At 40.9% G+C, this 22,028-nt stretch overlaps 1 protein-coding gene across 9 annotated transcripts in view; it reads left to right on the plus strand.

Moving 5' to 3' along the window:
- Nucleotides 1–22,028, plus strand: part of CELF2 (CUGBP Elav-like family member 2) — a 390,551-nt gene that overhangs the window by 360,573 nt on the left and 7,950 nt on the right. For 5 of the 9 annotated variants that reach the window (XM_068400894.1, XM_068400888.1, XM_068400890.1 and 2 more), the window contains 4 exons: nucleotides 5,801–5,920; nucleotides 11,592–11,789; nucleotides 15,102–15,245; nucleotides 20,718–20,889. In XM_068400894.1, coding sequence (XP_068256995.1) covers nucleotides 5,801–5,920; nucleotides 11,592–11,789; nucleotides 15,102–15,245; nucleotides 20,718–20,845 — 590 coding nt within the window. In that variant the 3' untranslated portion in view covers nucleotides 20,846–20,889. Of the gene's footprint in view, nucleotides 1–5,800; nucleotides 5,933–11,591; nucleotides 11,790–15,101; nucleotides 15,246–20,717; nucleotides 20,890–22,028 lie in introns of all 9 variants that reach the window. The other 4 variants (XM_068400889.1, XM_068400892.1, XM_068400891.1 and 1 more) reach the window with 2 other exon arrangements.

Raw genomic sequence — 22,028 nt, forward strand, 5'->3', positions numbered from 1 at the left:
AGGCAACGCGTGACCAGCAGGCAGTGTACCTGCAGGAAAGGGAGCAAGATTTTTCTCCAGGTTACAGGACAACTCTTTACTCTTACAAGTCTAAACTGACCTCTTTATCCAATGCTGTGATATTATTTTCACGTATTAGTAGATTTTTAAGGTCAGTGGGGAATATGATGAACATCTTGTCTGAACTCTTGCAACAACAGCCAAAGGATTCAACCCTGTAACTCCTGCCAATAGTCTCTGATTGAGCAACAGCTTCTTTGAGAAAGTTGCCGGCTTATTCCAATGACTGATGTTAGAGAGTAAAAAGTTCCTTTGACTAGACAAAATCTTATCTATCATGTTCTGATGTTTATTCCGGGCTTAACATTGTGAGGGAATGATTGGTGCAGCTGGTAAAAAGCAGCTCTGTTCTTCACCAACTATTGTATATTCAGACAGCGTTCATCAGGCCGGAGCTCCAGTCTGCTGAATCTCTTCCCCTAGCTTCAATACTAGCTAACTCACTTAATACTGCCCTAGAAACATACTGAGTCCTTGACATATCTAGGTTTTAAGGAGGCAAGGATAAAATTCCCAGTATAAAGAGAAAAATAATACACCAAATGTTGTGGATAGCGGGTGTGCCATACAGAGTGACACCAGAAGCCCAAGTCATTTGCAGTTTTTTTGTGTGTTTTGATTTTCATCACTGTTACACCAAATGCTGGTGCACCGGTAGCACAAAGAGAGCAATTCCTAGTGGCACTACAGCTCCGTACATCAAGCTGTCTAAGTACCTGGAGACAGATGCCTACTGTTTATTAAGCAGCACTGTGAAGTGATTCAATTCAGAGCAGCAATGTCTGGTGCGGAGGATGGAGGAAGTTGTGAAATGTTTTCTTTAAATTTATTTGGTGGCAGGGGAACCTGGTAAAAACCAATTTATAAGTTCGGTAGGTATCCAATCTGTTTTTGTCATCTGGACAACTAAAAGCCATAAATATAGAATAACACTATTCCGACAGTGAATTATACTTCCTTTGCCATTACTCTGAGCAGTTGCGGAGACCAAGAGCTTTGCTGACACGAGAGAGTTATACAGGTTCCCCCAAAGTAGTGCAGTCATCTACCATTACCAAAGGCGTGTGATTTTTCTTTTGTCCCTTTGGTTCAATATATGCTACGATTTTTTGGTTGAAAGAAACTAGAAAAGGGCAAAGGACAGGAGAAGCATAGTCCTGTCTTTAGATGGATTTCAACATATTCTGGGAGCACAGGAGGTAAAAACTTTCAACTGGCTTAAGCCTCCACACGTGTCTTGTAGGATCTTCTTACTTTTGTTTCAACTCCCTTTAAGTTTTTCAGGGACAAGGAATACCATTGCTTCATCTCTTGGTTTTATCCAGCATTTTGTGAGAATTTTTCACCTCTCTCAATATCTTGGACCTTTTATGGACCCTTTATGATAGTATTTTAGCTCATCACTGTCTTCATCTTTATTTCATATGCGCAGGTCTCAGTCAAAGAGAAGGAGATATAACTAGTGTGGAGTCTCTTTGGAAAACTCACCCAGCAAGGTGCTGGATCTGTCCTTTACAAGTGTCCTAACAAAAGGAGCTCACTTCATTTCTGTTCACCCCGTGTTCAAGAAGATAATGGAAACCACACAATTTCTTCAGTTTCTTTCTCCTCAAGGAAATAATAAGCCAAAGAGGAAAAAGCATTGTCCCAGTGGATCTGTGAGACAGATCACTGTTAAGCAGAAGAAATAGCCACAAAAACAAAACACTGATTTCTGATGTGCTTCAGTGCTCCCAACTAGTGTTTTACATTGATTATATGCCAAGTCATTATTTAGGCAAACTAGATAATCTGCATTGCAGCTTCAAATGGGAGAATCACTGAGGCACCTGCTCTGTGTTTGTCTGATGGAATAGAGGAACTTGATAACAATAAAAGAAGAAAAGAGATTTGGCCTTATACTGGCCATCCCTGGAGCGCATGTGTTTGAGCAGTGAGACTAGATAAGAGCCACCACGATGCACTCTGTGGGCTGTGCAAGAGGAAAGGATTTAATCAGGTTTTTCTGCCTTCTCCAACAGATGTGTTGACAATCCATAAGCGTATCACTCTCGTTCGCAGGAGTTATTTGCCCCCAAGAGCTTTTATGTAATTTTCAGGCAGTTTCCTAGCCCCCATTTCTCTCATTTCTTAAATATATGTGTTTCCTCAAGAGAAAAGGGTAATAATCCTCTGAAACAGAAATGGATGGAATTCAGCCCAGTCAAAACCAATGAGATCCTTCAGATCTGAGGTTTATATACTTCATTTAAATGATCTGCTAATGAACATGAAGAGAAACACGGAGCAGTGTTGGTCATAGGGAATTCACTGACATTCATTCACTTTGATTTTTTTCTCTCTTCTGTGTTGGTGCCCACATTATCTGACAGAAGTGGTTTTTTACTTTGTTTTTTTGATTACTTTTTTTTTAATCAAAGGCATTATTGGTTTCGTATTCCTTTGTGGAGAGAGATTGAATAATCAAAGCTGCTTCTATCTGCAACATAAAATTATTAAAGTTAACATTGCAGATGCTAGGGAAATGGGGACAAGGAATGCCTCATGGAATCTGGAAATCTCTCCTGATCCACACCAGGAGAGTCTTTGGTACTTTGAGGCCTCATGAGTGTGAAGGCATGTCTTTGGTGGGTCTTAAGGTTGTAAAGGTGGATTATTTGTAGGCTAGAGCTTTAAGGTTTACCCACAGAGTGAAAAAGTTGCCTCCTACTTTCCTTACTGGAGCCTGACAACTCTAGAGAGTCACTTTGTTGAGGGTTCACTGAGTCATCTGATGTGTTTGACAGCTCAAAAGAGCATCAAGATAAAAGTGGTCTTAACCATTTCACAGCTAGGTAATGAATAGGAGCAAAAAAGCATGGTGTAGACATGATGTGCCTCCAGTAAATCATCAACAAAACTCTGACTTTAAATGTTCACTTTTCAGAAGATAATGCAAGGAAGGAAAAGAAAGAAAGTCTTTATGATTGATGCACTAAAGTAGGGCTCAGGAGACAAGCTAAAAACCTAATTGCTTCTGCACCTTTTATGAGCGTGATTCATCTGGTATAACTTTACCTACCTGTAAGTGAAGTGTTTAATCTACACTTGTTATTCAAGGCCCTTCTATGAGACAGACATGCATTTCTAGTTCATCTAACCTATCCTAAATGACAGCTCTTTCTAAGGTGCTTTATTACTTTCCTATGACAAGAGAGTGAGTCTCTTTCTCTTCCTAAACATGTAGTTTAGATGGATTCATCTCATCCACCTTCATCATTCACAGAATCACAGAATGTTAGGGATTGGAAGGGACCTCGAAAGATCATCTAGTCCAGTCCCCCTGCCGGAGCAGGATTATCTAGATCATATCACACAGGAACGCGTCCAGGCGGGTTTTGAATGTCTCCAGAGAAGGAGACTCCACAACCTCTCTGGGCAGCCTGTTCCAGTGTTCGGTTACCCTCACCGTAAAGAAGTTTTTCCTCATATTTATGTGGAACCTCCTGTGTTCCAGCTTGCACCCATTGCCCCTTGTCCTGTCAAGGGATGTCACTGAGAAGAGCCTGACTCCATCCTCATGACACTTGCCCTTTACATATTTATAAACATTCATGAGGTCACCCCTCAGTCTCCTCTTCTCTAAGCTGAAGAGACCCAGCTCCCTCAGCCTCTCCTCATAAGGGAGATGTTCCACCCCCTTAATCATCTTCGTGGCTCTGCGCTGGACTCTCTCTAGCAGTTCCCTGTCCTTCTTGAACTGAGGGGCCCAGAACTGGACACAATATTCCAGATGCGGCCTCACCAGGGCAGAGTAGAGGGGGAGGAGAACCTCTCTTGACCTGCTAACCACACCCCTTCTAATACACCCCAGGATGCCATTGGCCTTCTTGGCCACAAAGGCACATTGCTGGCTCATGGTCATCCTGCTGTCCACTAGGACCCCCAGGTCCCTTTCCCCTACGCTGGTCTCCAACAGGTCTGTCCCCAACTTGTACTCATACATGGGGTTGTTCTTGCCCAGATGCAGGACTCTACACTTGCCCTTGTTATATTTCATTAAATTTCTCCCCGCCCAACTCTCCAGCCTGTCTAGGTCTCTCTGAATGGCTGCGCAGCCTTCCGTTGTGTCAGCCACTCCTCCCAGTTTTGTGTCATCAGCGAACTTGCTGACAGTGCACTCTATTCCCTCATCCAAGTCATTAATGAATATATTGAATAGTACTGGTCCCAGTACCAACCCTTGAAGGACTCCACTAGATACAGGCCTCCAACTGGACTCTGTCCCATTGACCACCACTCTCTGGCTTCTTTCCTTCAGCCAGTTCACAATCCACCTCACTACCCGATCATCCAGACCACACTTCCTCAGTTTAGCTGCGAGGATGCTGTGGGAGACTGTGTCAAACGCTTTGCTGAAATCGAGATAGACCACATCCACAGCTTTACCATCATCTATCCACCAGGTTACGTCCTCATAAAAGGCTATCAAGGTGGTTAAGCATGACTTCCCCTTGGTGAAGCCATGTTGAGTGCCCCTAATGATCCCCCTATCCTTGATGTGCCTAGAGAGAGCACCAAGGACAAGTTGTTCCATCACCTTTCCAGGGATGGAGGTGAGGCTGACCGGTCTATAGTTACCCAGGACCTCCTTCTTGCCCTTTTTGAAGACTGGAGTGACATTCGCTTTCCTCTAGTCCTCAGGCACCTCTCCCGTTCCCCACGACTTAGCGAAGATGATGGAGAGTGGCCTAGCAATGACTTCCGCCAGCTCCCTCAGCACCCGCGGGTGCATCCCATCAGGGCCCATGGATTTATGGATGTCCAGATTGCTTAATTGGTCCCTGACCCAGCCCTCATCAACCAAGACAGACTCCTCGTCTATCCTGACTTCCTCTGGGGCCTCAGGGGTCCGGGGCTCCTCAGGACAGCCTCCAGCAGTATAGACAGAGGCAAAGAAGGCATTCAGTAATTCCGCCTTCTTTTTATCCTCTGTCTCCAGGGCCCCCACCTCATTCATCAGTGAGGCTACATTGACTCTAGTGTTGACTCTACAATGCCAATTCCCTTGGCATTGTAGCAGCAAGGACCTTTTCTCCACCTGAGCCTCAACTTTCCCTCTGGCAGAGCTTTTGGGGATGCATATAGTATCATCTATGGGGTGCATATACATGACTAGTTAAGTAGAAAGGCCAGGCTAAAAGCCTGCAATAAAATGGATAGTAGTTACATTTTGTATTTGGCTGGTCATTCTTCTTTTTTTAAACTTCAAGGCTTTAAATGATGTTCATACAGTGTCCTAGAGCAGAGCCATAATTGCATAGTGTCTCACTTAGAATAATTAAAATTTCTCTTAGAACACTTGGGGACCAGAACAGAAAGCTGTTGTATGACAAAATTACGATGAGTAATTCTATTTTTTTTCAATGATAGAGTTTAAAATGTGGCAAAATCTCAATAGTCTGGTTAGCTGATCAGCCTGGGATGCTTGTTGATTGACAAACTTTTGAGAAAATGACTGATCCCATATTTATTGTTTCTGTATTATGTTTGCAAATAATAGCACAATGCTAAATTTTGTGATCCAGTCTTTGCAGTTCAAGATTTATCAACGCTTTCCATGAACGAGCATACTAGTAATATCTTGAACAAGGTTGGTCTGTTGGTCTCATTTTCTTTTTTTCTTTTTCTTGCAAGTAGCCCTGTTGTTATGCTCAGCAAAATATGGCCTTAATTTTGCCTTGCTTTTTTCTCCTTTTAGTGGCTGCATCAACTGCTAATTCCACAGCTGGTGCGGCCATGAATTCTTTGACTTCTCTGGGTACTCTCCAAGGATTGGCTGGAGCTACTGTTGGACTGAATAATATTAATGCACTAGCAGGTACCGTAAACAGTGAGTATTTATTGCTGTGGTGGACAGCCTTCCCCAGTAATCATGCCACTAAAACTATCAATTGTAAAGTGATGATATGATTATTTTTAATATATATAGAATGTAAGGGGGTCAACTTGATCTAGTTCCGTTCATGGTACATATGCAGTTCTGGCGTCTTTTAGTTTCACATAGTTTTCTCTGCAAAGTGAAGTCCCTTGGGTCCCTGCACAAAGACTCCTTTTCTTGCAGGGCGTATGGAAGGTAAAAGAAGTGTCACCAGGGATTTGGGTTACCTAGGTTATAGGAGAGGCTCCTTTTTCATTTAGGGAGTCTGACAGCAGGGATATCACCCCAATGTACAAAACCTCACTCAGAAATGTAGTGATAAGAAAGATGTTTGCCACAGAAGCAGTCCTTTTAAAATGTCTGTAGGAATTATCAAATTGGCTTGAGAGCAACATACTTTTAAAATGAAGGCAAGTCTTTGTCTTCTAATTGGCAAGTATAAAAGAATGATGCAGTCAGTCACCTGTAATATCAGAGCATGCACATCTATCTTATGGCATCTTAAACAAACCCTGGCATCTCCAGTTAAGTAGATGCCAGTAGTTGTTAGAAAATTCTTCCTTGTTCTTAGCCTTGGTCAAGATTTTCCTGAAGAAGAAGAGTTTCTTTTTTTTTGTTTCTGCTATGATGACTTCACCTTTGCCTGCAATGGAAGAGATCTGTCCAGCTGCATTTTCCCCCTCTGGTTTTTTTTTTTTGCTACTCTTGCTCCTTGCATTTCCTTTTGCAATGCAAGGAATCTATTTGGTCTTTGCCAGTCCATGACCATCATAATGTACCCCCAGGAATGGATGTCCTCCTCAGTATCTCTTGCTCACTCTGATGCTCTGCATGATGTCCTTTTTGTCACTGTTACTTGGCTGCTCACCCAATCCTTTTGTTCTGTGATCTCTGGTTGTCATTGTTGGGAGTTGGGAAGGAAAGGGGCTAATGGATGTCCATGTAGTGATGTCAAGTGGTTGCATGGGGTCTTGTACAAAAACAGGTCTTGCTTCTGGCAAGGACGTGTGTATTTCACACAAACAACCTCATAGTAAATAGGACTCAAGAACAACTTAAGAAAAGTAAGTATTAGATCCCCAAATGGCGGATGTTAGTTTCCTTTCTTATTATTACATTAGTATTAAAGCAAGCCACTAAAAATGCATGCATGAAAAGCTAACTTATCTCATCTCCTCTCATGAGCTCTGTTAGTAAGAGAGCTACCCTGTCATAAGAAATCATTAAATGTCCTTTCCCGATAAACAGTCATTGTGCTTTACTGGGTTTATAAGAAGTCACAATATCAAAAGCAGAGTATGGCATCCCACTCCTTTCCTCCCACAAGTACTAAGAACCCAGGCACACTGTAGCACTCCAAGATAATGTCCCCTTCATCAAGACCGAGCAAGAATGAATCACCTATGAGCTCTTGACTTTGCGTGGGAACCCTTCTGTTGCACTCTTGCTAAGCTACAAGCAAAGAGTTTACATTTTCTCAGCAAGTATTTTGAGGTAATGTGTGTGCAAACTATCTGCATGTGTCATTTGAAGTATTAATGACGTACTCACAACCTAGCACCAAATTTCATCTTGTTTTAAGTCACCATTACTTACATGGACTTGTATCAACAGTGGCTTCAGTCCCAAATCTTCTTCATGGATGTTTTTATGGACACAGAGAGTGTACGTGCCTAGAATATCTGTATGTGTATAGTACTCACAAAATGTATGTGGATATGTCTATGTATATACGTATATGAGAGACATTTAAAGAGGGAAAACTGCTTCCCCTCAACACAAGACAATGTTGTTTCTGTCAAAAGGGTGACACTGATTATCAATTTCAGGTACTTCTAATGCTAGTGAAAGCAAAGCATTATTCAAATTATAACAACCTCGCCTGTCTATTTTAATGATGAGTCAGTGCTTTTCCTCGTGACCATGTCTGATCCAGTTGTTCACACTCAAGCCTACCTAGGAGTTTGCCTTTGGGAAGCCTCACATTCGATGACTCTGATGTTTCACATTATGCTGTGGTCACAAGCACTCCAGTAAAAACATTCAAACATCATTTGGTCATGGAGGCTCCTGAAGTGATTGTGCAGAGAAGTTGAAATTGAGTGATGTGCTTCTAATTGGAGAATTAACAAGAGCAATCCAAAGCAAAGTCAAGTGAAGCTTAACCCAAAAATAAATCACAAGGTAGCACTGGGCTTGGGCATTGATTTACACAGGGGTGTTGGAGGAGGTACTCTTCTGTTGAAGCCATGTCCTGCTCTGTATGAGAATCACAGGGAGAATGTCTTCCAAACTGAGCTCACTAGCAGACTTCTGTCAGTTTTCTGGATCCTGGCTGGGTCCATGAAAAAGAAGCTGGGCTGTGGAGACTGATAATGCTCTCATTGTAGAGAGAAGCATTGTAGAAAGATGTCTGGAGGCGTTAAAAATTAAAGAAAGTGGAGTATGGTAAGTTTAACTGTCTCCAAGGGTTTGGCATCAGTTGTACATACATGCGGGGATTCACCCAGTCTTCCCTCAGTTGTGCTTGAAGCGTCTAAAACCATAAATAACAAAACATTAGACTATCTCCTTTGGGCATGTAAATTTAAATAATGTAACTAACAAAAAGAATTATGAATAATGAGGAAAAGTGAATGAAAAGAGAGGAAGAGATTCTTTGCCATTAAGAAAGAAGACCGTGGATTCAGGATACCGGACAGCTATGGCACAATATTTGCCTGTGAACCCAGGGCAATCACTTAGCCTTTCTGCCCCCATATTTATATCTGTAAAACGGAGATAACACTATACGTGACAAATTTGGATGTGCTTGGAAAACACTTTAAGAGACCTTTGGACTTGCCAAGCATTGTCACTTCTGTATTATGTAAAGTAACTCAAAAAAGTAGAAGGCTGTAGATTAGAGATTCCAAGAGGTTATTTCACAGAACTGAGGAAGGGACCAGAGTTCACTACCAGACTGAGGTGCATTGGTAGAGATAATAGAGATGGTAGAGATGTGTAAGTGCAGCTGGACCTTGCAGATTTTGTACAAATGTAAAAAGGGAGAATAGGAAAAATGTTTTGAGAGCTTTCTGCAGATCTGTTTTGCTCAGGAGGGAAGTGTGTTTAGACACATGCGCTGCCGTAGCAGTAGCCATGCCCTTCCCAGAAGCAGTGTGCTGAGCCGGGGCTGTCTGGCTGTTTGCTAATCTGAAATCATTTGATGGGAAGGGACTATTGATTCTAAGTGAAAGAAGGGGGAGGATGCTACCCACTGCAACACAAAGCATGTTTATCTAATACGCTGATGACTCACGAAAGATAACATGTTATCCTAATGCTTCCTCTGTTATCAAGTTATTTCAACGCTATAATAAAAGGAGAGATACAAGCTGTTTTATCAGGAGCCTTTACTTTAACCAATGCTGTGTGTACACACATGCAAGCAATGACACAAACCTGAGTACAAAAACACCAGAGCAGGTTAAGGTCACGCTCAGGATCAAATTATTATTATCATTATTATTACTGGTGTCGTTGTTGTTCTTGTTCTTGTTATGTTGAATCTGCATTTTCCAATTGTCCTGTCTTTTAGATATAAGATGCTTCACAAGCTATCTTGGTTTGAAGGTTTTTGTTTTAAACCTGGAACCATTATACAACAAATATCTGGCCCTCTTGTGCTCTGACAAAGGGTTTTGTTCACAATAGTGGCAGCCAGTACCTCCTGTCAGGATGCAGCGATGCTCTGAAGTGGGGTGGAGGGGAAAGAGAAATCTTCAAAGTGCGAGACATTTTATTAAGGAAAGGCTAAGAATATCACATCTCTGTCAAGTGTTTAGTCACACAAATTATAGTAATATCAAAAGGTATAATTTATGCAGTACGATTCTCTTAATTGGCACAGGCTCTGGTGGAGCCAGAAAGGTGCCACTTGAGCAATTGTCCTGATTATCAGAGACTCATAGGAATACACTTTTCGAATCTACATAAGAGATGGAAGAAAACTAGTAGGTCAGCATCTTTATCCTCCTCTGTCAATGCAGGGTAATTCCCTGCAGAATTCTTTCTATCTCTAAATTACTCGTGTGATAAGGCTTATGCCATTTTCCTTGAAGATTGGTTCCCAGTCTAATAGATTTCATTGTTAATTCACTATAAAGTGTCCTCTGCTTAATTTCCTCACTTTTCTCCAATTTGCATATAACCCCTTATTATTGCTCTGAAATTAAGCTCCCTCTTTTACTTCGATGTTCCTAGCCTGTGGATCTTAATACGACTCCACCAGTCACCTCTTCACCCATCATTTTTGCCAACTACGCAGTCAATGTCTAAGAAATGGTCACTGGTGGTTCTGGGTGCCCCATTTTTCTGGTGACTGATCTACTGTACCTTGAGGGGCCTGATTAAGCCCTTTTAAGTTGTTTGTGAGCTCTTCACCTAAAAACTGTAGAGCACAGGACAGCTAGTTGTGCAGAAAACATGGCTTAACTCTCAGTCCGTATGAGTGCTTACTCCTCTGGTTGACACACATCGGAGGTGTCGGCAGTGAGCAGGTCTCTGAACTCTGCCACCCCTTAAACTGCCAAGAGACTGTAACTCTAACAGGGAAAATTCACTTTTTTCTGGAATTTCTGAAAAAAATAAGTGTTAACACTGTTAACTTCAACGTGGTTCATTTAGGATCCATGATGATGTATAGAAGCAAAGGAGAGAGGCTGTAGCCCAGGAGTTTGTCCACCATCGAGTCAGAGTAGTAAAACTTCCTTTGCAGACCGTGCTGTTTGCAGGGATGAGGGATGCCATTTTCCACACAGCTAGCAATCCAGTCTGAAATTTCCTCTCTGGCAGTCATCCCAGTTAAATTATTCTGATATTTATCAGGATGTAGAATCGCTTTAAAGAAAAAAAAATATGAGGCTTTGCTTCCAGTGAGAAGAAAGACATTGCTAGAACCAAATGCTTTTGTTTCTTCGTGAAAGATGTCTGGTCTGGATGAAGCACTTTTAGTCACTCCAGATGTGCTGCTGTTCATCTCTTCTGGAGTAACTGGAGTAACTGGAGGAGGAGGGTAGAAGCACAGAGCATTGCAGTCCATCTTTCTACAGCAAACCTAAGGGATGAAGCCCATAAGTGTATGGAGGGTTGTTTCAAAATGCTGTTAATCAGGGTTCTCTGCTAACTCTGTATAAGCAAAACACTCCTGATATGGTGTGGTCATGTCCTGTTGATAAAGACTCTGGTCAGAAAGAGTTGGTTTCCTTGCAGACCGCTTTTTCCCAGTGTCCAGCTTGCATGGATGCAGGTCAAACGAGTCCCACACCACCAGCTTCAAATACCCTCAGCGGAACGGATGTCAAGGAGGGTGGGCAGAGAGGTTTTCAGGAGCACCGAGCTCTAGTACTTGCCAGTAGCAGGCTGCATGCGAGTCCGTTTGACTGTGCAACCCTTGTGCTAAAGTGATCCTGACGCCAAAGTTGTGTTTCTTTGTTTGCAGTCCCATTTGGTGAAGTGCCAAGCTGCATGCACTGCCGTCGTTGTTAGTGTCATATAATACCAACGACTTTCGGAAAGCACTAATGAACAAGTGCAATTTCTTTTCTCTATTGTTGGGTTTTTTGTAAAGTTGCTCAAATGCTCTCAGGTATGGCGGCCCTGAACGGAGGACTCGGCGCAACAGGCTTGACGAACGGTACGGCCGGCACGATGGACGCGCTCACCCAGGCCTACTCAGGAATCCAGCAGTACGCTGCCGCCGCGCTCCCGACGTTGTACAGTCAGAGCTTGTTGCAGCAGCAAAGCGCAGCGGGCAGCCAGAAGGAAGGTAAGTGCCCGCTGACGGCGGAGCAAGCCCCACGCCGAACCAACTCCGTTCGGCCAAGTGAAAGTGGTGTCATGTGTTTGTTTCTTCACAGAGGCCTAACAAAGGGCCTCGAGTAGACTAATCTTTCATTTTTATTTTGTTCAGTTTTCTCCTGTTTAGTATTGGGGTTTTTTTAAACTTTAATGTAATTCATTTTTTAACCATCTGTCCTTCAAGCTACACCTTACTGACCATTCTTTCTTAAGGATGGAACTTTTGTAAGGAACTACTGGACATAGTCCAGCGGAGGGCTACAAAGATGATCAGAGGACTGGAGCATCTCTCTTATGAGGAGAGGCTGAGGGAGCTGGGTCTGTTTAGCCTGGAGTAGAGAAGACTGAAGGGGGATCTTATCAATACTTACAAATACCTTAGAGGTGGGTGTCGAGAGGATGGGGCCAGACTCTTCTCAGTGGTGCCCAGTGACAGGACAAGGGGCAATGGGCACAAAATGAAACATGGGAAGTTCCATCTGAATATGAGGATAAACTTCTTTCTTTGAGGGTGCCAGAGCACTGGAACAGGCTGCCCAGGGAGGTTGTGGAGTCTCCTTCTCTGGAGATATTCAAAACCCACCTGGACGTGACCCTGTGCAACATGCTCTAGGGGAACCTGCTTTGGCAGGGGGTTGGACTAGATGATCTCCAGAGGTCCCTTCCAACCCCAGCCATTTTGTGATTCTTATATAAATGCATTTACCAACTACCACGTAAAAAGGCACCGGTAACAAAAATCATCCCTTCATGGATGCCATTCTCTCTTCTGGTTTCTATTTTCTGTGATAGCGGAGTTAATCTGATTAGGTTTAAGGTTTTGAGTTAATTACAAGATCCGTTTTCGCTTTGAGTGGTTCTTTGCTTAATTGTGGGTCTTGCAAGGGAAGCAACTAAGTGAATGATTGCCCCCTCTCCCCGCGCCAACAGCAAATAAAACTCAGGAAGTTGCTGCTAAGAATAAATGAATACTAATCACACGATGTTTAGGAAAATGAGGTTACCCTTTTCCCCTCTTCCGTTCCCCTGCACACTTCCCGGGCATTTTGGGGGTTTGTTTCTGTTTTCATTGCTTTCTCTCATCCTAATTTCCAGATAATTCTAGAAGGACAGGAAAATATTGCACGCTTTCTAAGGTTGTATCTGTATCTATGTTGTCACTACTGTTATTGCCAGGGCTAACCTTTGGAAATAAACCTAGTATAAAATCCTTGAGAGAAATTTTTTTATCCTCTTTTAAAATAGTATCTTGTACTGTTACGGGATGTGTTTCCTAGGAAGACAAATTTGGCATTCCCCCAGCTAGCTATTCTATAGGGACACTGGAGTGAAAATGTATATTTTCTCTGAATTCCTTACTTCATTTACTGCTAACAGCTTGGATTATTTAAAATGAAAGGATTTTTTTTTAATCAACTTTTTTTTTCCTCATTTTTTTGTGTTCTCTGCATTTATCTTCCATCTCACTCACTTTGGCCAGTGACAACAGACTCTTTGACACCAGAAAGAAATTATTTATTTGATGTCATTGTAAGATACATAGTGGAGGACAGTTTGATTTTTTCTAAATATTTTAATTTTTTTCAGTTTATGAACATTCATATCATATGTAGGCTTACTTTTTATTATTATGAATTGACAGTGTCCCTTTTAAAATACAAGGGGTTTTGTTATATGTCTTGTTTCTGTTAGTAAGGGTTTAAGTTAAAGTGAGTAAATTCCATCATTGTATACTGACAGTTATCTTTTGTCTCTTAACATGATTTCTGAGGGAATGGTGAAGAGTCTGGAGTGGTTGAGGATAAACAAATACCAGAGAAAAATGCTGTGCAAGTATTAAATGCTGAAGCACTGTGAACTGCTTCGTGCATATGCTCTAAATTATTGTTTGATAAGTTTTTTTCTTACTATTCTAAGAAATATTATTTTATGGAAAGGATAGTTTACTTGCCGTGAGAAGAAATAAGTTCCAGATGGCAATTTTTTTTGCTTTTTTTTTCACCCCTGAAGAAACATTTTTCTTTTTAAAAACATCTTTATTCTAATCCATTTATCCCCCTCTTGGGCAAGCATTGCAGCCTTTTCCTTCAGGCTGAAAGAGAGCAGCCAGCCTCGTTCTTCTGCTAATGGAGAGGTGAGGCGTCATGACTCTGTTGCAGAAGGTACTCCATAAATCTGATGCGTGCTTTCCTCTTCCTCTCCAGAAAACTAAGGACATTACATCTGAGGCACACTTAGTTTCTATTAAGCAAGGGAATACTTAAACAGGTTATTCTAGATGTGTTTTTACCAGAAATGTTTGTTCCCTTCTTGTACCATTTATGCTTCTGGTGTCTGCAAGCGAAAGCCACGTGTTTGGCTTCATCATAGATCATGTTCTTCAAGGTGTCCCTTGCTCATTTTCATTATGTTATTGTAAAGGAGAAATTGAGATGGGGAAAAAATAACCTATTAGTGCTAGGTTGAGTGTTTAAACCAAGAACACTAATAATGTGTATGTCAAATTTTGGCTGTAAGAAAAATATTCAAAGCACTTTTGAGGTTGCACCTTTCTTTGCAAACTCAACTTTGTCTAAATCCATTTTAATTTCAACCCAACTACTTTGTTTTGAATTTTTTTTTTTGTTATTTTACACAGTTTCTTCTAGGAGATGAGCTTTCCTTTCTATGGGGAATTTTTATTAAAAAAAAACTGTCATTTTGAAATGAGTCACTACAAATTTAAATTCTGAGTATCTTTCTCTCTCTGACTTCCCTGATTTCCAAGTCACAAGGTTTGCTTTGTTGTATCCTTTTTATTCCCATCCCCACCAGTTTCATGTCCTTTGAGTTTAAATCTATGATACTCAAATCTGAGCTCAGCTTATTGCGTTTCCACAAGTTCCCACAACTAGAATTAAACTGACAAGCCCATACAGGTCCTTGAGGTAGCAGAGGACTCCTTGTGCAGTTCTTGGGGTATTGTAAGAGAGTAATACATTGTATACCCGTTTTCCTAACCCTAATTATACTGAAAGACACGTGTGTAAATTGGAAGAAAGAGGCTGCAGTTTAACTTCTGTAGTAGAGTTATCAAGTAAACGCTTTTCAAGATAGGATGCTCTAAAGAGCTGCATTTCAGCTCTGTTCCTTTGATGATCCACTTGCTTTTGTTCCTTCAAAGTTGGAAAGTAAAATGCTTTCTGACCATCACCTTCAGTAAGTATTATGGAAAAACAGATTAAATATAGCTCTTGTAATAGTTATTTTCATACTTTTTTTTTCTTTTATCTTTCTAAAGGTCCAGAAGGGGCAAACCTCTTTATTTACCACCTCCCCCAGGAGTTTGGAGACCAGGACATTCTGCAGATGTTCATGCCTTTTGGAAATGTTATCTCTGCTAAAGTCTTCATTGACAAACAGACCAATCTGAGCAAGTGCTTCGGTATGTTGAATTTAATAAATCAAACAGTAGAAACTACATGCACTGTACTGAAAAGGGGCCAGGAAAGAAAATTAACAGCAATGTGAGAAATGTCATACGGGAATCTCATTCCAAAAATAATGTACTGTTAATCCTCAAATGAGCAGGAAGATGCACAGACAAACTAGTTCTAACTAAAAATCAGATATGAAAAAACAATAATAATCTTCCAGTCTGACATCTCGCATGAATGTGTGAAGTACGTGAAACTAATTACACCCTATGTGGGGGAATGTCATTTAGTATACTATTAAACTGCCTTATTATGGATACCTAATTATTCTCTATTGTATAGCTGAGCCACTTAAAAACACTCTATGTTTAACCCATTACTTCTACATTACAGGAAGTTCTTTCTTCTGAATTAAGTACAAGATTTTGCAATTAGTGATTGAATGGTGTGTACATGTAGTTCAGAACACTTTACAGACAGTTATTGTCTAGATATGCAGCTCCAGCTGTTGCGGGCAGGCTCCAGTGTGTTATGGGAGGTGGCATCTCCCCTTACCTTAGGGCAAGGGTGAAGGGAGCCTCGCATGATCAGTGTCAAGTTTCCCAGAGAACATTTTAAGCTGCCAGAAAATTCGATCACAACAGAGGAGAAGATGATATGTTGGTATAAAACAAGTTTAGAGTTGATTAAGTGGGCCGATGTCCTTTGAATAGCATAGATGCACCAGTTCAGTGCTTTGATGGAGTGAGGTACAGAATGTAAGCGAGTGGCAATCTGTTAGAGCATTGCTCTAATAACTGTGGTCTTATGCAAGACATGAAGAGGGTCTAGGCAGAGGACAGAATCTCTTAAATATAAGTTTTCTAAGGTTTGACCTAAAATATTGGAGCTGAAAGAGTGACAGCTCTTTCCCAGAGTACGGGAACGTAGCTGTATGTATGACAAAAGAGTAACTAGTCCAGACAACCCCGTAGTTTCCAAAACTCCTTTGTGCCAACTATGTTGCTCTTTGCCCAGCACTATCCCTTAATTTTAAAGTGTCCCCATTTGAAGTGTCCCTCTTAACCATAATACGTGTTTCTTAGCTTACATATCATTATTTTTTCAAATCTAAGTTTTGTTAGAATATGTCTGTCTAAGGACTTGTCCCCACAAGCGCCATTCAGGAACAGCTATTGGGCTTAACCCATCTTGAAAGGGTTTAAATTTATGTAAACAGATAGTACCCAAACACAAGTAGAATTCAGGTTACCCAGAAATACCTACTGCACTAGAATTCAAGCCTTCTGCAATCTTGAGTGTTACTCACCTGATGACAAGCCCTTAGTACACTTGGAAAGTTAATTTGGTTTAGAGAAAGGGTACAACACTCTTCCTGCATTTTTCTGTAGTATTTCAGGCTGTTTTCGAAGTATTCACCTCTTTAAGCTTTACAAAAAATTGTTCATATCTCGACTAATATAGTCCAGCATGTTTCTGCAATGGATTAAAACAGTCCCTGAGGCTGTAGCAAATTTGAAAAATGGAATTGAAATGGACTCCCTATTGATCTGGAGCCAGTTGGGGTGACAAAATCATTGTTGAGGTCTCCAGGAATCTTGATGAAATGTCAAATCAAGCTATGTTAATCGAAATACAGCAATTGTGATGACTGCTGAAAGAATGTAGATTAGTTTGGGCAGGCAACTCAATTCATCAGCTCGCTTCCCACGCTTGCTTTTTGTGGGTTTCCTTTTACTCTTTGGTTGCCTACTTACACATTTGTCTGGATTGATGGGGCGCAATTACCTAACTTAGAGTGATGCACCAAGGTTGTCTTTTTTGAGAGAAAATGGAGGGGACAACACCCAACAGATGGAGGAGTCCTCTGTCTTTTTTGCATTAGTCAGCTTTCACTAACATTTCAATTTCTCATTCTTCCTCCCTAGATATTCTGCCACCAGTGAGAGAGTTCTGCTTTAAAAACAAAAAGTACTGCAGTGGCAGGGGGAGTTGAGATTTTTCTGATTCAGTAGGTGACTAGCTGTGTGATGCTGCTAATCACAGGAAAAGGCAGAATTAATCCTGCTAGTTTAACATACTAGCATACCTTGTATGTACCTCCTCAGCTTTATTAGCAAGGATCACCTATTTGTTGTTTCAGTCCCGTATTTGTGTTTTGAGAAGCTTCATTTTTTCTCTGTGCTCCTACCCAAAAACTAGGACAATAGCACATCTGAAGAACCCGTTTCTCTCTTGTATTGTTAATGATTATTGCTCTTGGTACAGTTTGGGTTTGGTTTTTTTGGTTGGTTGGTTGGTTTGGTCTTTTTTCCAATAATAATAATAATAATAATAATAATAATAATAATAATAATAATAATGATGATGTTTTGCACATGCTTGGTGCTTTCTACTCTGGAGTTTCCAATCTCCTGCCCAAAGGAGGAGGAAGTCAAATTACAGATGAGGACAGGTTGAACACCAGAAAGGTGAAAAGATTATCCAAGGCTGTACACTGGCAGAATTGGGAAGGTGCATTCTGAGTGAGTCGCAGGGTAGTGATGCATGGTGATGAACTTTTATGTAACAGTGCTTCTCAAAATGAAAAATTACTTTTCTTTGCAGAAAATGGACTTTGGCATTGTTTGCTTTCTTGTCCACCTCAAATGAATGCTCAAAAGATTAAATGGTGATGAGGATGACAGGACAGTCTGTTTACGCCTAGAAGTGCTCTTCCATGAGTTCTCAGGAGCTCTAGTTGTTTCAGCAGACAAAGGGTATCACTCTTCAAGCTTATCTCTCACCTTTCATAAACATTAGAATAACAAAAACATGAGATATAAAAGTAAGGCAGGGGAGGGGGGACCCAATGACATCACAGCATAAATGCAGTCTGCCTCATAGCGAAATTGCTACTTGAATGATTAAAAATATTTATCCTGGTTACAGAGATACCTAGAGATTTAAAACAAAAATCAGAATCATCATGACAGGGTCTTTGAAAATTGATAAGAAACATCATCCCATCCCAATGCAACCTGCGGTTTCAATTTCAGACAAAAAATGATGAATGGGTGCAATCAGAAAAAGATAAATAAAGGCAGAGAATGGCAGATTCCTCTGTAAGCTTTCTAAGTGAAGGTTCTCAATAAAGGAGCAGATGAAAGTGTAACAGGCTAATGTAGGTATAGCAGTCTGTGTAAAGAGACAAAGTGTGGATGAGAATAACAACTGAATGATAAAGGCTGATTCCGCTGATGCAGCACAGAGGTTGTATGTTTGAATTTGTGGCTGAGTCAAGGAAACTAATAGAGACATAGAAAGAGGTGATTTGTCTCAACCCCCTGGAAGCTAAGCATAGCCTGAGCTAATTGTTCTGTCATCAGTGGAGGTATCTGAATTGGTGACATGAATGATGGGTGGAAAAGGCACCTCTGGGTGTGCTCGCTTCTCATCATTCACCATTCATAGACGCCATCTAAGTGACTAGTTTAGATCAGTTGTTTAACTTTCAGGTGGCTAAAACTAGCTGAGAAGAAAAGGAACTAAGGTGGTGAGAAGTTCATAGCAGAAGACCATTCTGAATGCACTTAAGAGAACAAAGTGAAGGTCAGGAAAGCTGTAGAGGAAAATGCTGAATTGTCAAGGTAGGTAAGAGTAGCTACATCTCAGTTGTGGAGCACCTGCCTGGAAGGTGCTACAGTTGCCTTCCGACTCATGGTAGATCTCTTTTCTATCCCTGAGGCAATCCTAAAGATCAAGGCTGAGATCTGTGAGTTGATGGAAGTAGACACAGGAGTGCAGTGCTAAGACAGTGGTTGGAGTCATGTAAACAGATAAGATCTCCTAGAAGAAAATAGTGGAAAGGAGGAAAGGAAGGAGGGAAGGAAGCAAGGAAGGAAGGAAGGAAGGGAGTGATAAAGCTCCTCAGGATATGGCAGTGATATTAAGAGGAAATGATCAAGTGGAGAAAGCGAGGAAGTGGCAAGAGTTACTAAAACCAAGGAAGGTATGGAAGAACATTTATTGTCCCTTAAGGAGGTAATAAATAATCAACCACAGAACAACGTGAATAGAGTATATTGGCTTTAGCCAGGAGAAGGTCTGCAGAGATAGGTGAGAGGTGTTTTTGAGCTGAAGGAGCAGAAGTTAGCCTGAATTGTCAGAGAAGAGTCTTAAGTTAAATAGTTTGATGAAGTTGATTTAAGGTGAAACCATAGGGATGGTCTATGAAAGAGGGCAGCCCGACAAGGACCAGATGACTTGATAAGAGGGTTTTTTTCTTTACAATGGGAAAAGTGTATCATTCTGACACTGAAGATGGATGAGGGCAGCAGTGCAAGGTAAGCTAGAGCCATAAAAGAACAGGTTAAAATGATGATAAAAAGAGGTTATGAATCAGAAAAGTACACAAGCACTAAGCACAAACGAAGAAAGCTGGTAGAAGAGAGGCACTGAGAAGCCTGTGTGTTTGGATGGAAAACAAAGCGTGTGGGATCCATGCTTTAACAGAGTGAAGGGATATGTGTTAAGGCAAATTCAAGTGGAAAGAAGAGGGAGCATTTCAAAGCAGATGCATAATAGCAGGCTGAGTACAGTAGTAATTAGCCAGAGCTGAGGCAGAGCAGCAGTTAGGCAAGCTTTGCAATTACAAGTGGGAGGCCCAGATATGAAAATGAATTTTGAGCTTCCAGAATCAGGGAGATTTGAGTCCATTATGAACAGAGCATTTTTAGTCTCCCAGGGAAAAGAAAGCTGAGCCAGGCCAGCCATTCTGAATTACCCAAGCAAGCATTATCCTCCTAGTTAGTGCTCGCAACCGAGGAGCAGAGGATCTGGAGTTCTCGTCAAGCCCTGCCGTTGTCTTTACGATGCTGCTTAATTTCAATGCTTGCATACACCTTTGGGAACCAAGAAGCTGAATTAATTAACATTTAATGTACCTTGAGATCTTGAAGGAGCTGTAAAAATACAAAATATTAATATTGCAACTGTCCTAGGCTAAGCCCAAGGAGATGGGTGTTTCGTAGCATGCAGGACCCGTACACATGAACTCACATTCAGGTGTGCAAATGCGTATAGGCATCTTGTTTGGGTTTTGTTTTTGTAACCAGGCTTTCTGTTTCAGCTTTACATCTGCAGACTGGCCTAATAGTACTTCCTAATAGACTGGGAGGTATGTAGATGTTACGGTGAAAAGTGTCACGGTAATAAGTATCTTTAGTCTCTACGGTAGGTAGATAAACAGCAGATTGGGAACTGCATTGCCCCAAAACTGGCCAGCTGCATCCCAGCTAGTAAAGAAATATTGCGAGGGTAAAGGGGAAGGCAAAGGAAATGGAGAGGAAATGGGATACAAAGTGTGATCAAAGAACTAAGTGAAAGTGAGGTAAATGTGTCAAATAAATAGTGATAATAAAATCCTAACAAAAAGCCTTCTGACATTTGTTCTAACCTACAGTTCGCTTTCTCTCCCGCCTCCGTTCTGTGTCTCGTAGGTTTTGTTAGCTATGACAATCCAGTCTCTGCACAAGCTGCTATCCAGGCTATGAACGGCTTTCAGATTGGCATGAAACGCTTGAAGGTTCAGCTGAAACGCTCCAAAAATGACAGCAAACCTTACTGATCTTAACCCCAGATGCTTACTGCTCTTATTTTAGCTTTCTTAGGGTAAGTCCCATGAGCAAACCTGTCCTCTGCAGGGGGGTTAAGAAAGAACATATAGCCAACCTTCACCAAGAGACAGTTATTTTTACAGTTACCACTTCCATTTCCCCACTTGTCCTTACTACACTTGGCTCCCATTTCCTTGCCAAGTTATTATGGAGTTGTGTTACTGTATTTTGTTTTGCAGCATAATTTATCTCCTTTTTTAAAAAAAAAAAAATAAAAGTCTTGAAATTCAAAGCAACACACACACACATACAAAAAGAAAATGTGCAATTTAACTCTGTGAACCCTGGTGCCATTAGCACACAATAAAAGTTGTTTTCTATGGATGGATCGTATTTTACCAGGGTGGCACCAGCAGTTTATAGGTTAAACAAAATGGCATCATGCCAGTTGAAGCACTTACTTTGCAACAAAAATTGAAACAAGTCTTTCCACTACATCAACTTGTTTTTTGAGAAGATTTGATTTTTTTTTTCAGTTCAAATCAACGTGTTGTTATATATTAGTCTGATTTTACACTGGTCGTCTTTATATTTCACTTTTTTTTAAGTTCTTGTTTTTTTTGGAAAGGATTAATGTAAAAAAGATTTAGAGATCTGTTTCTAAAGCTACAGGGTTTAAAATTAAAAAAAATAAAATAAAATGAGTGACAATACTTGATGTTTCTTGAGAGATAAATTTAATAATAATAAAAAAAAGAAAGCCACAGGCCTGTAAATTTTATTTGTAAAAAGCATTTCTATTTTTATACAAAATTTTTACTGCCTCAGAAATAATGGAAGTTATTTATTGCCTATTGTTAACTTATTGGATACCTAAAGAGCAGCTCTCTATGCTAGCTAGATCCTTTGAAGTAGTCTCTAGAGTAATTGTGCCAAGAATGGGCGCTTTTTCACTGTTGAACCCTACATCCTTTACAGTTCCTGCTTTTATCCTCTTGTTTGTATTTGTCTGGTTATTTTGTTCGTAGTTTCCATTACCTAGTTGAAAGTTCAGTTGTCTGACCTTTTTTTCCACCCCCTCCCCGTATCTTTCTGTTACATTTGTAGAAACTGGTTCTTTCCTCTCTTTTCTCCCCAAAGAGGAATCCATTCTCTCTGACTCCTTTCAGATGGATTCTTTTGGGGTTCCATTGT

Source organism: Nyctibius grandis, chromosome 5 (assembly GCF_013368605.1).
Source record: "Nyctibius grandis isolate bNycGra1 chromosome 5, bNycGra1.pri, whole genome shotgun sequence".
Classification (NCBI taxonomy): Eukaryota; Metazoa; Chordata; class Aves; order Nyctibiiformes; family Nyctibiidae; genus Nyctibius; species Nyctibius grandis.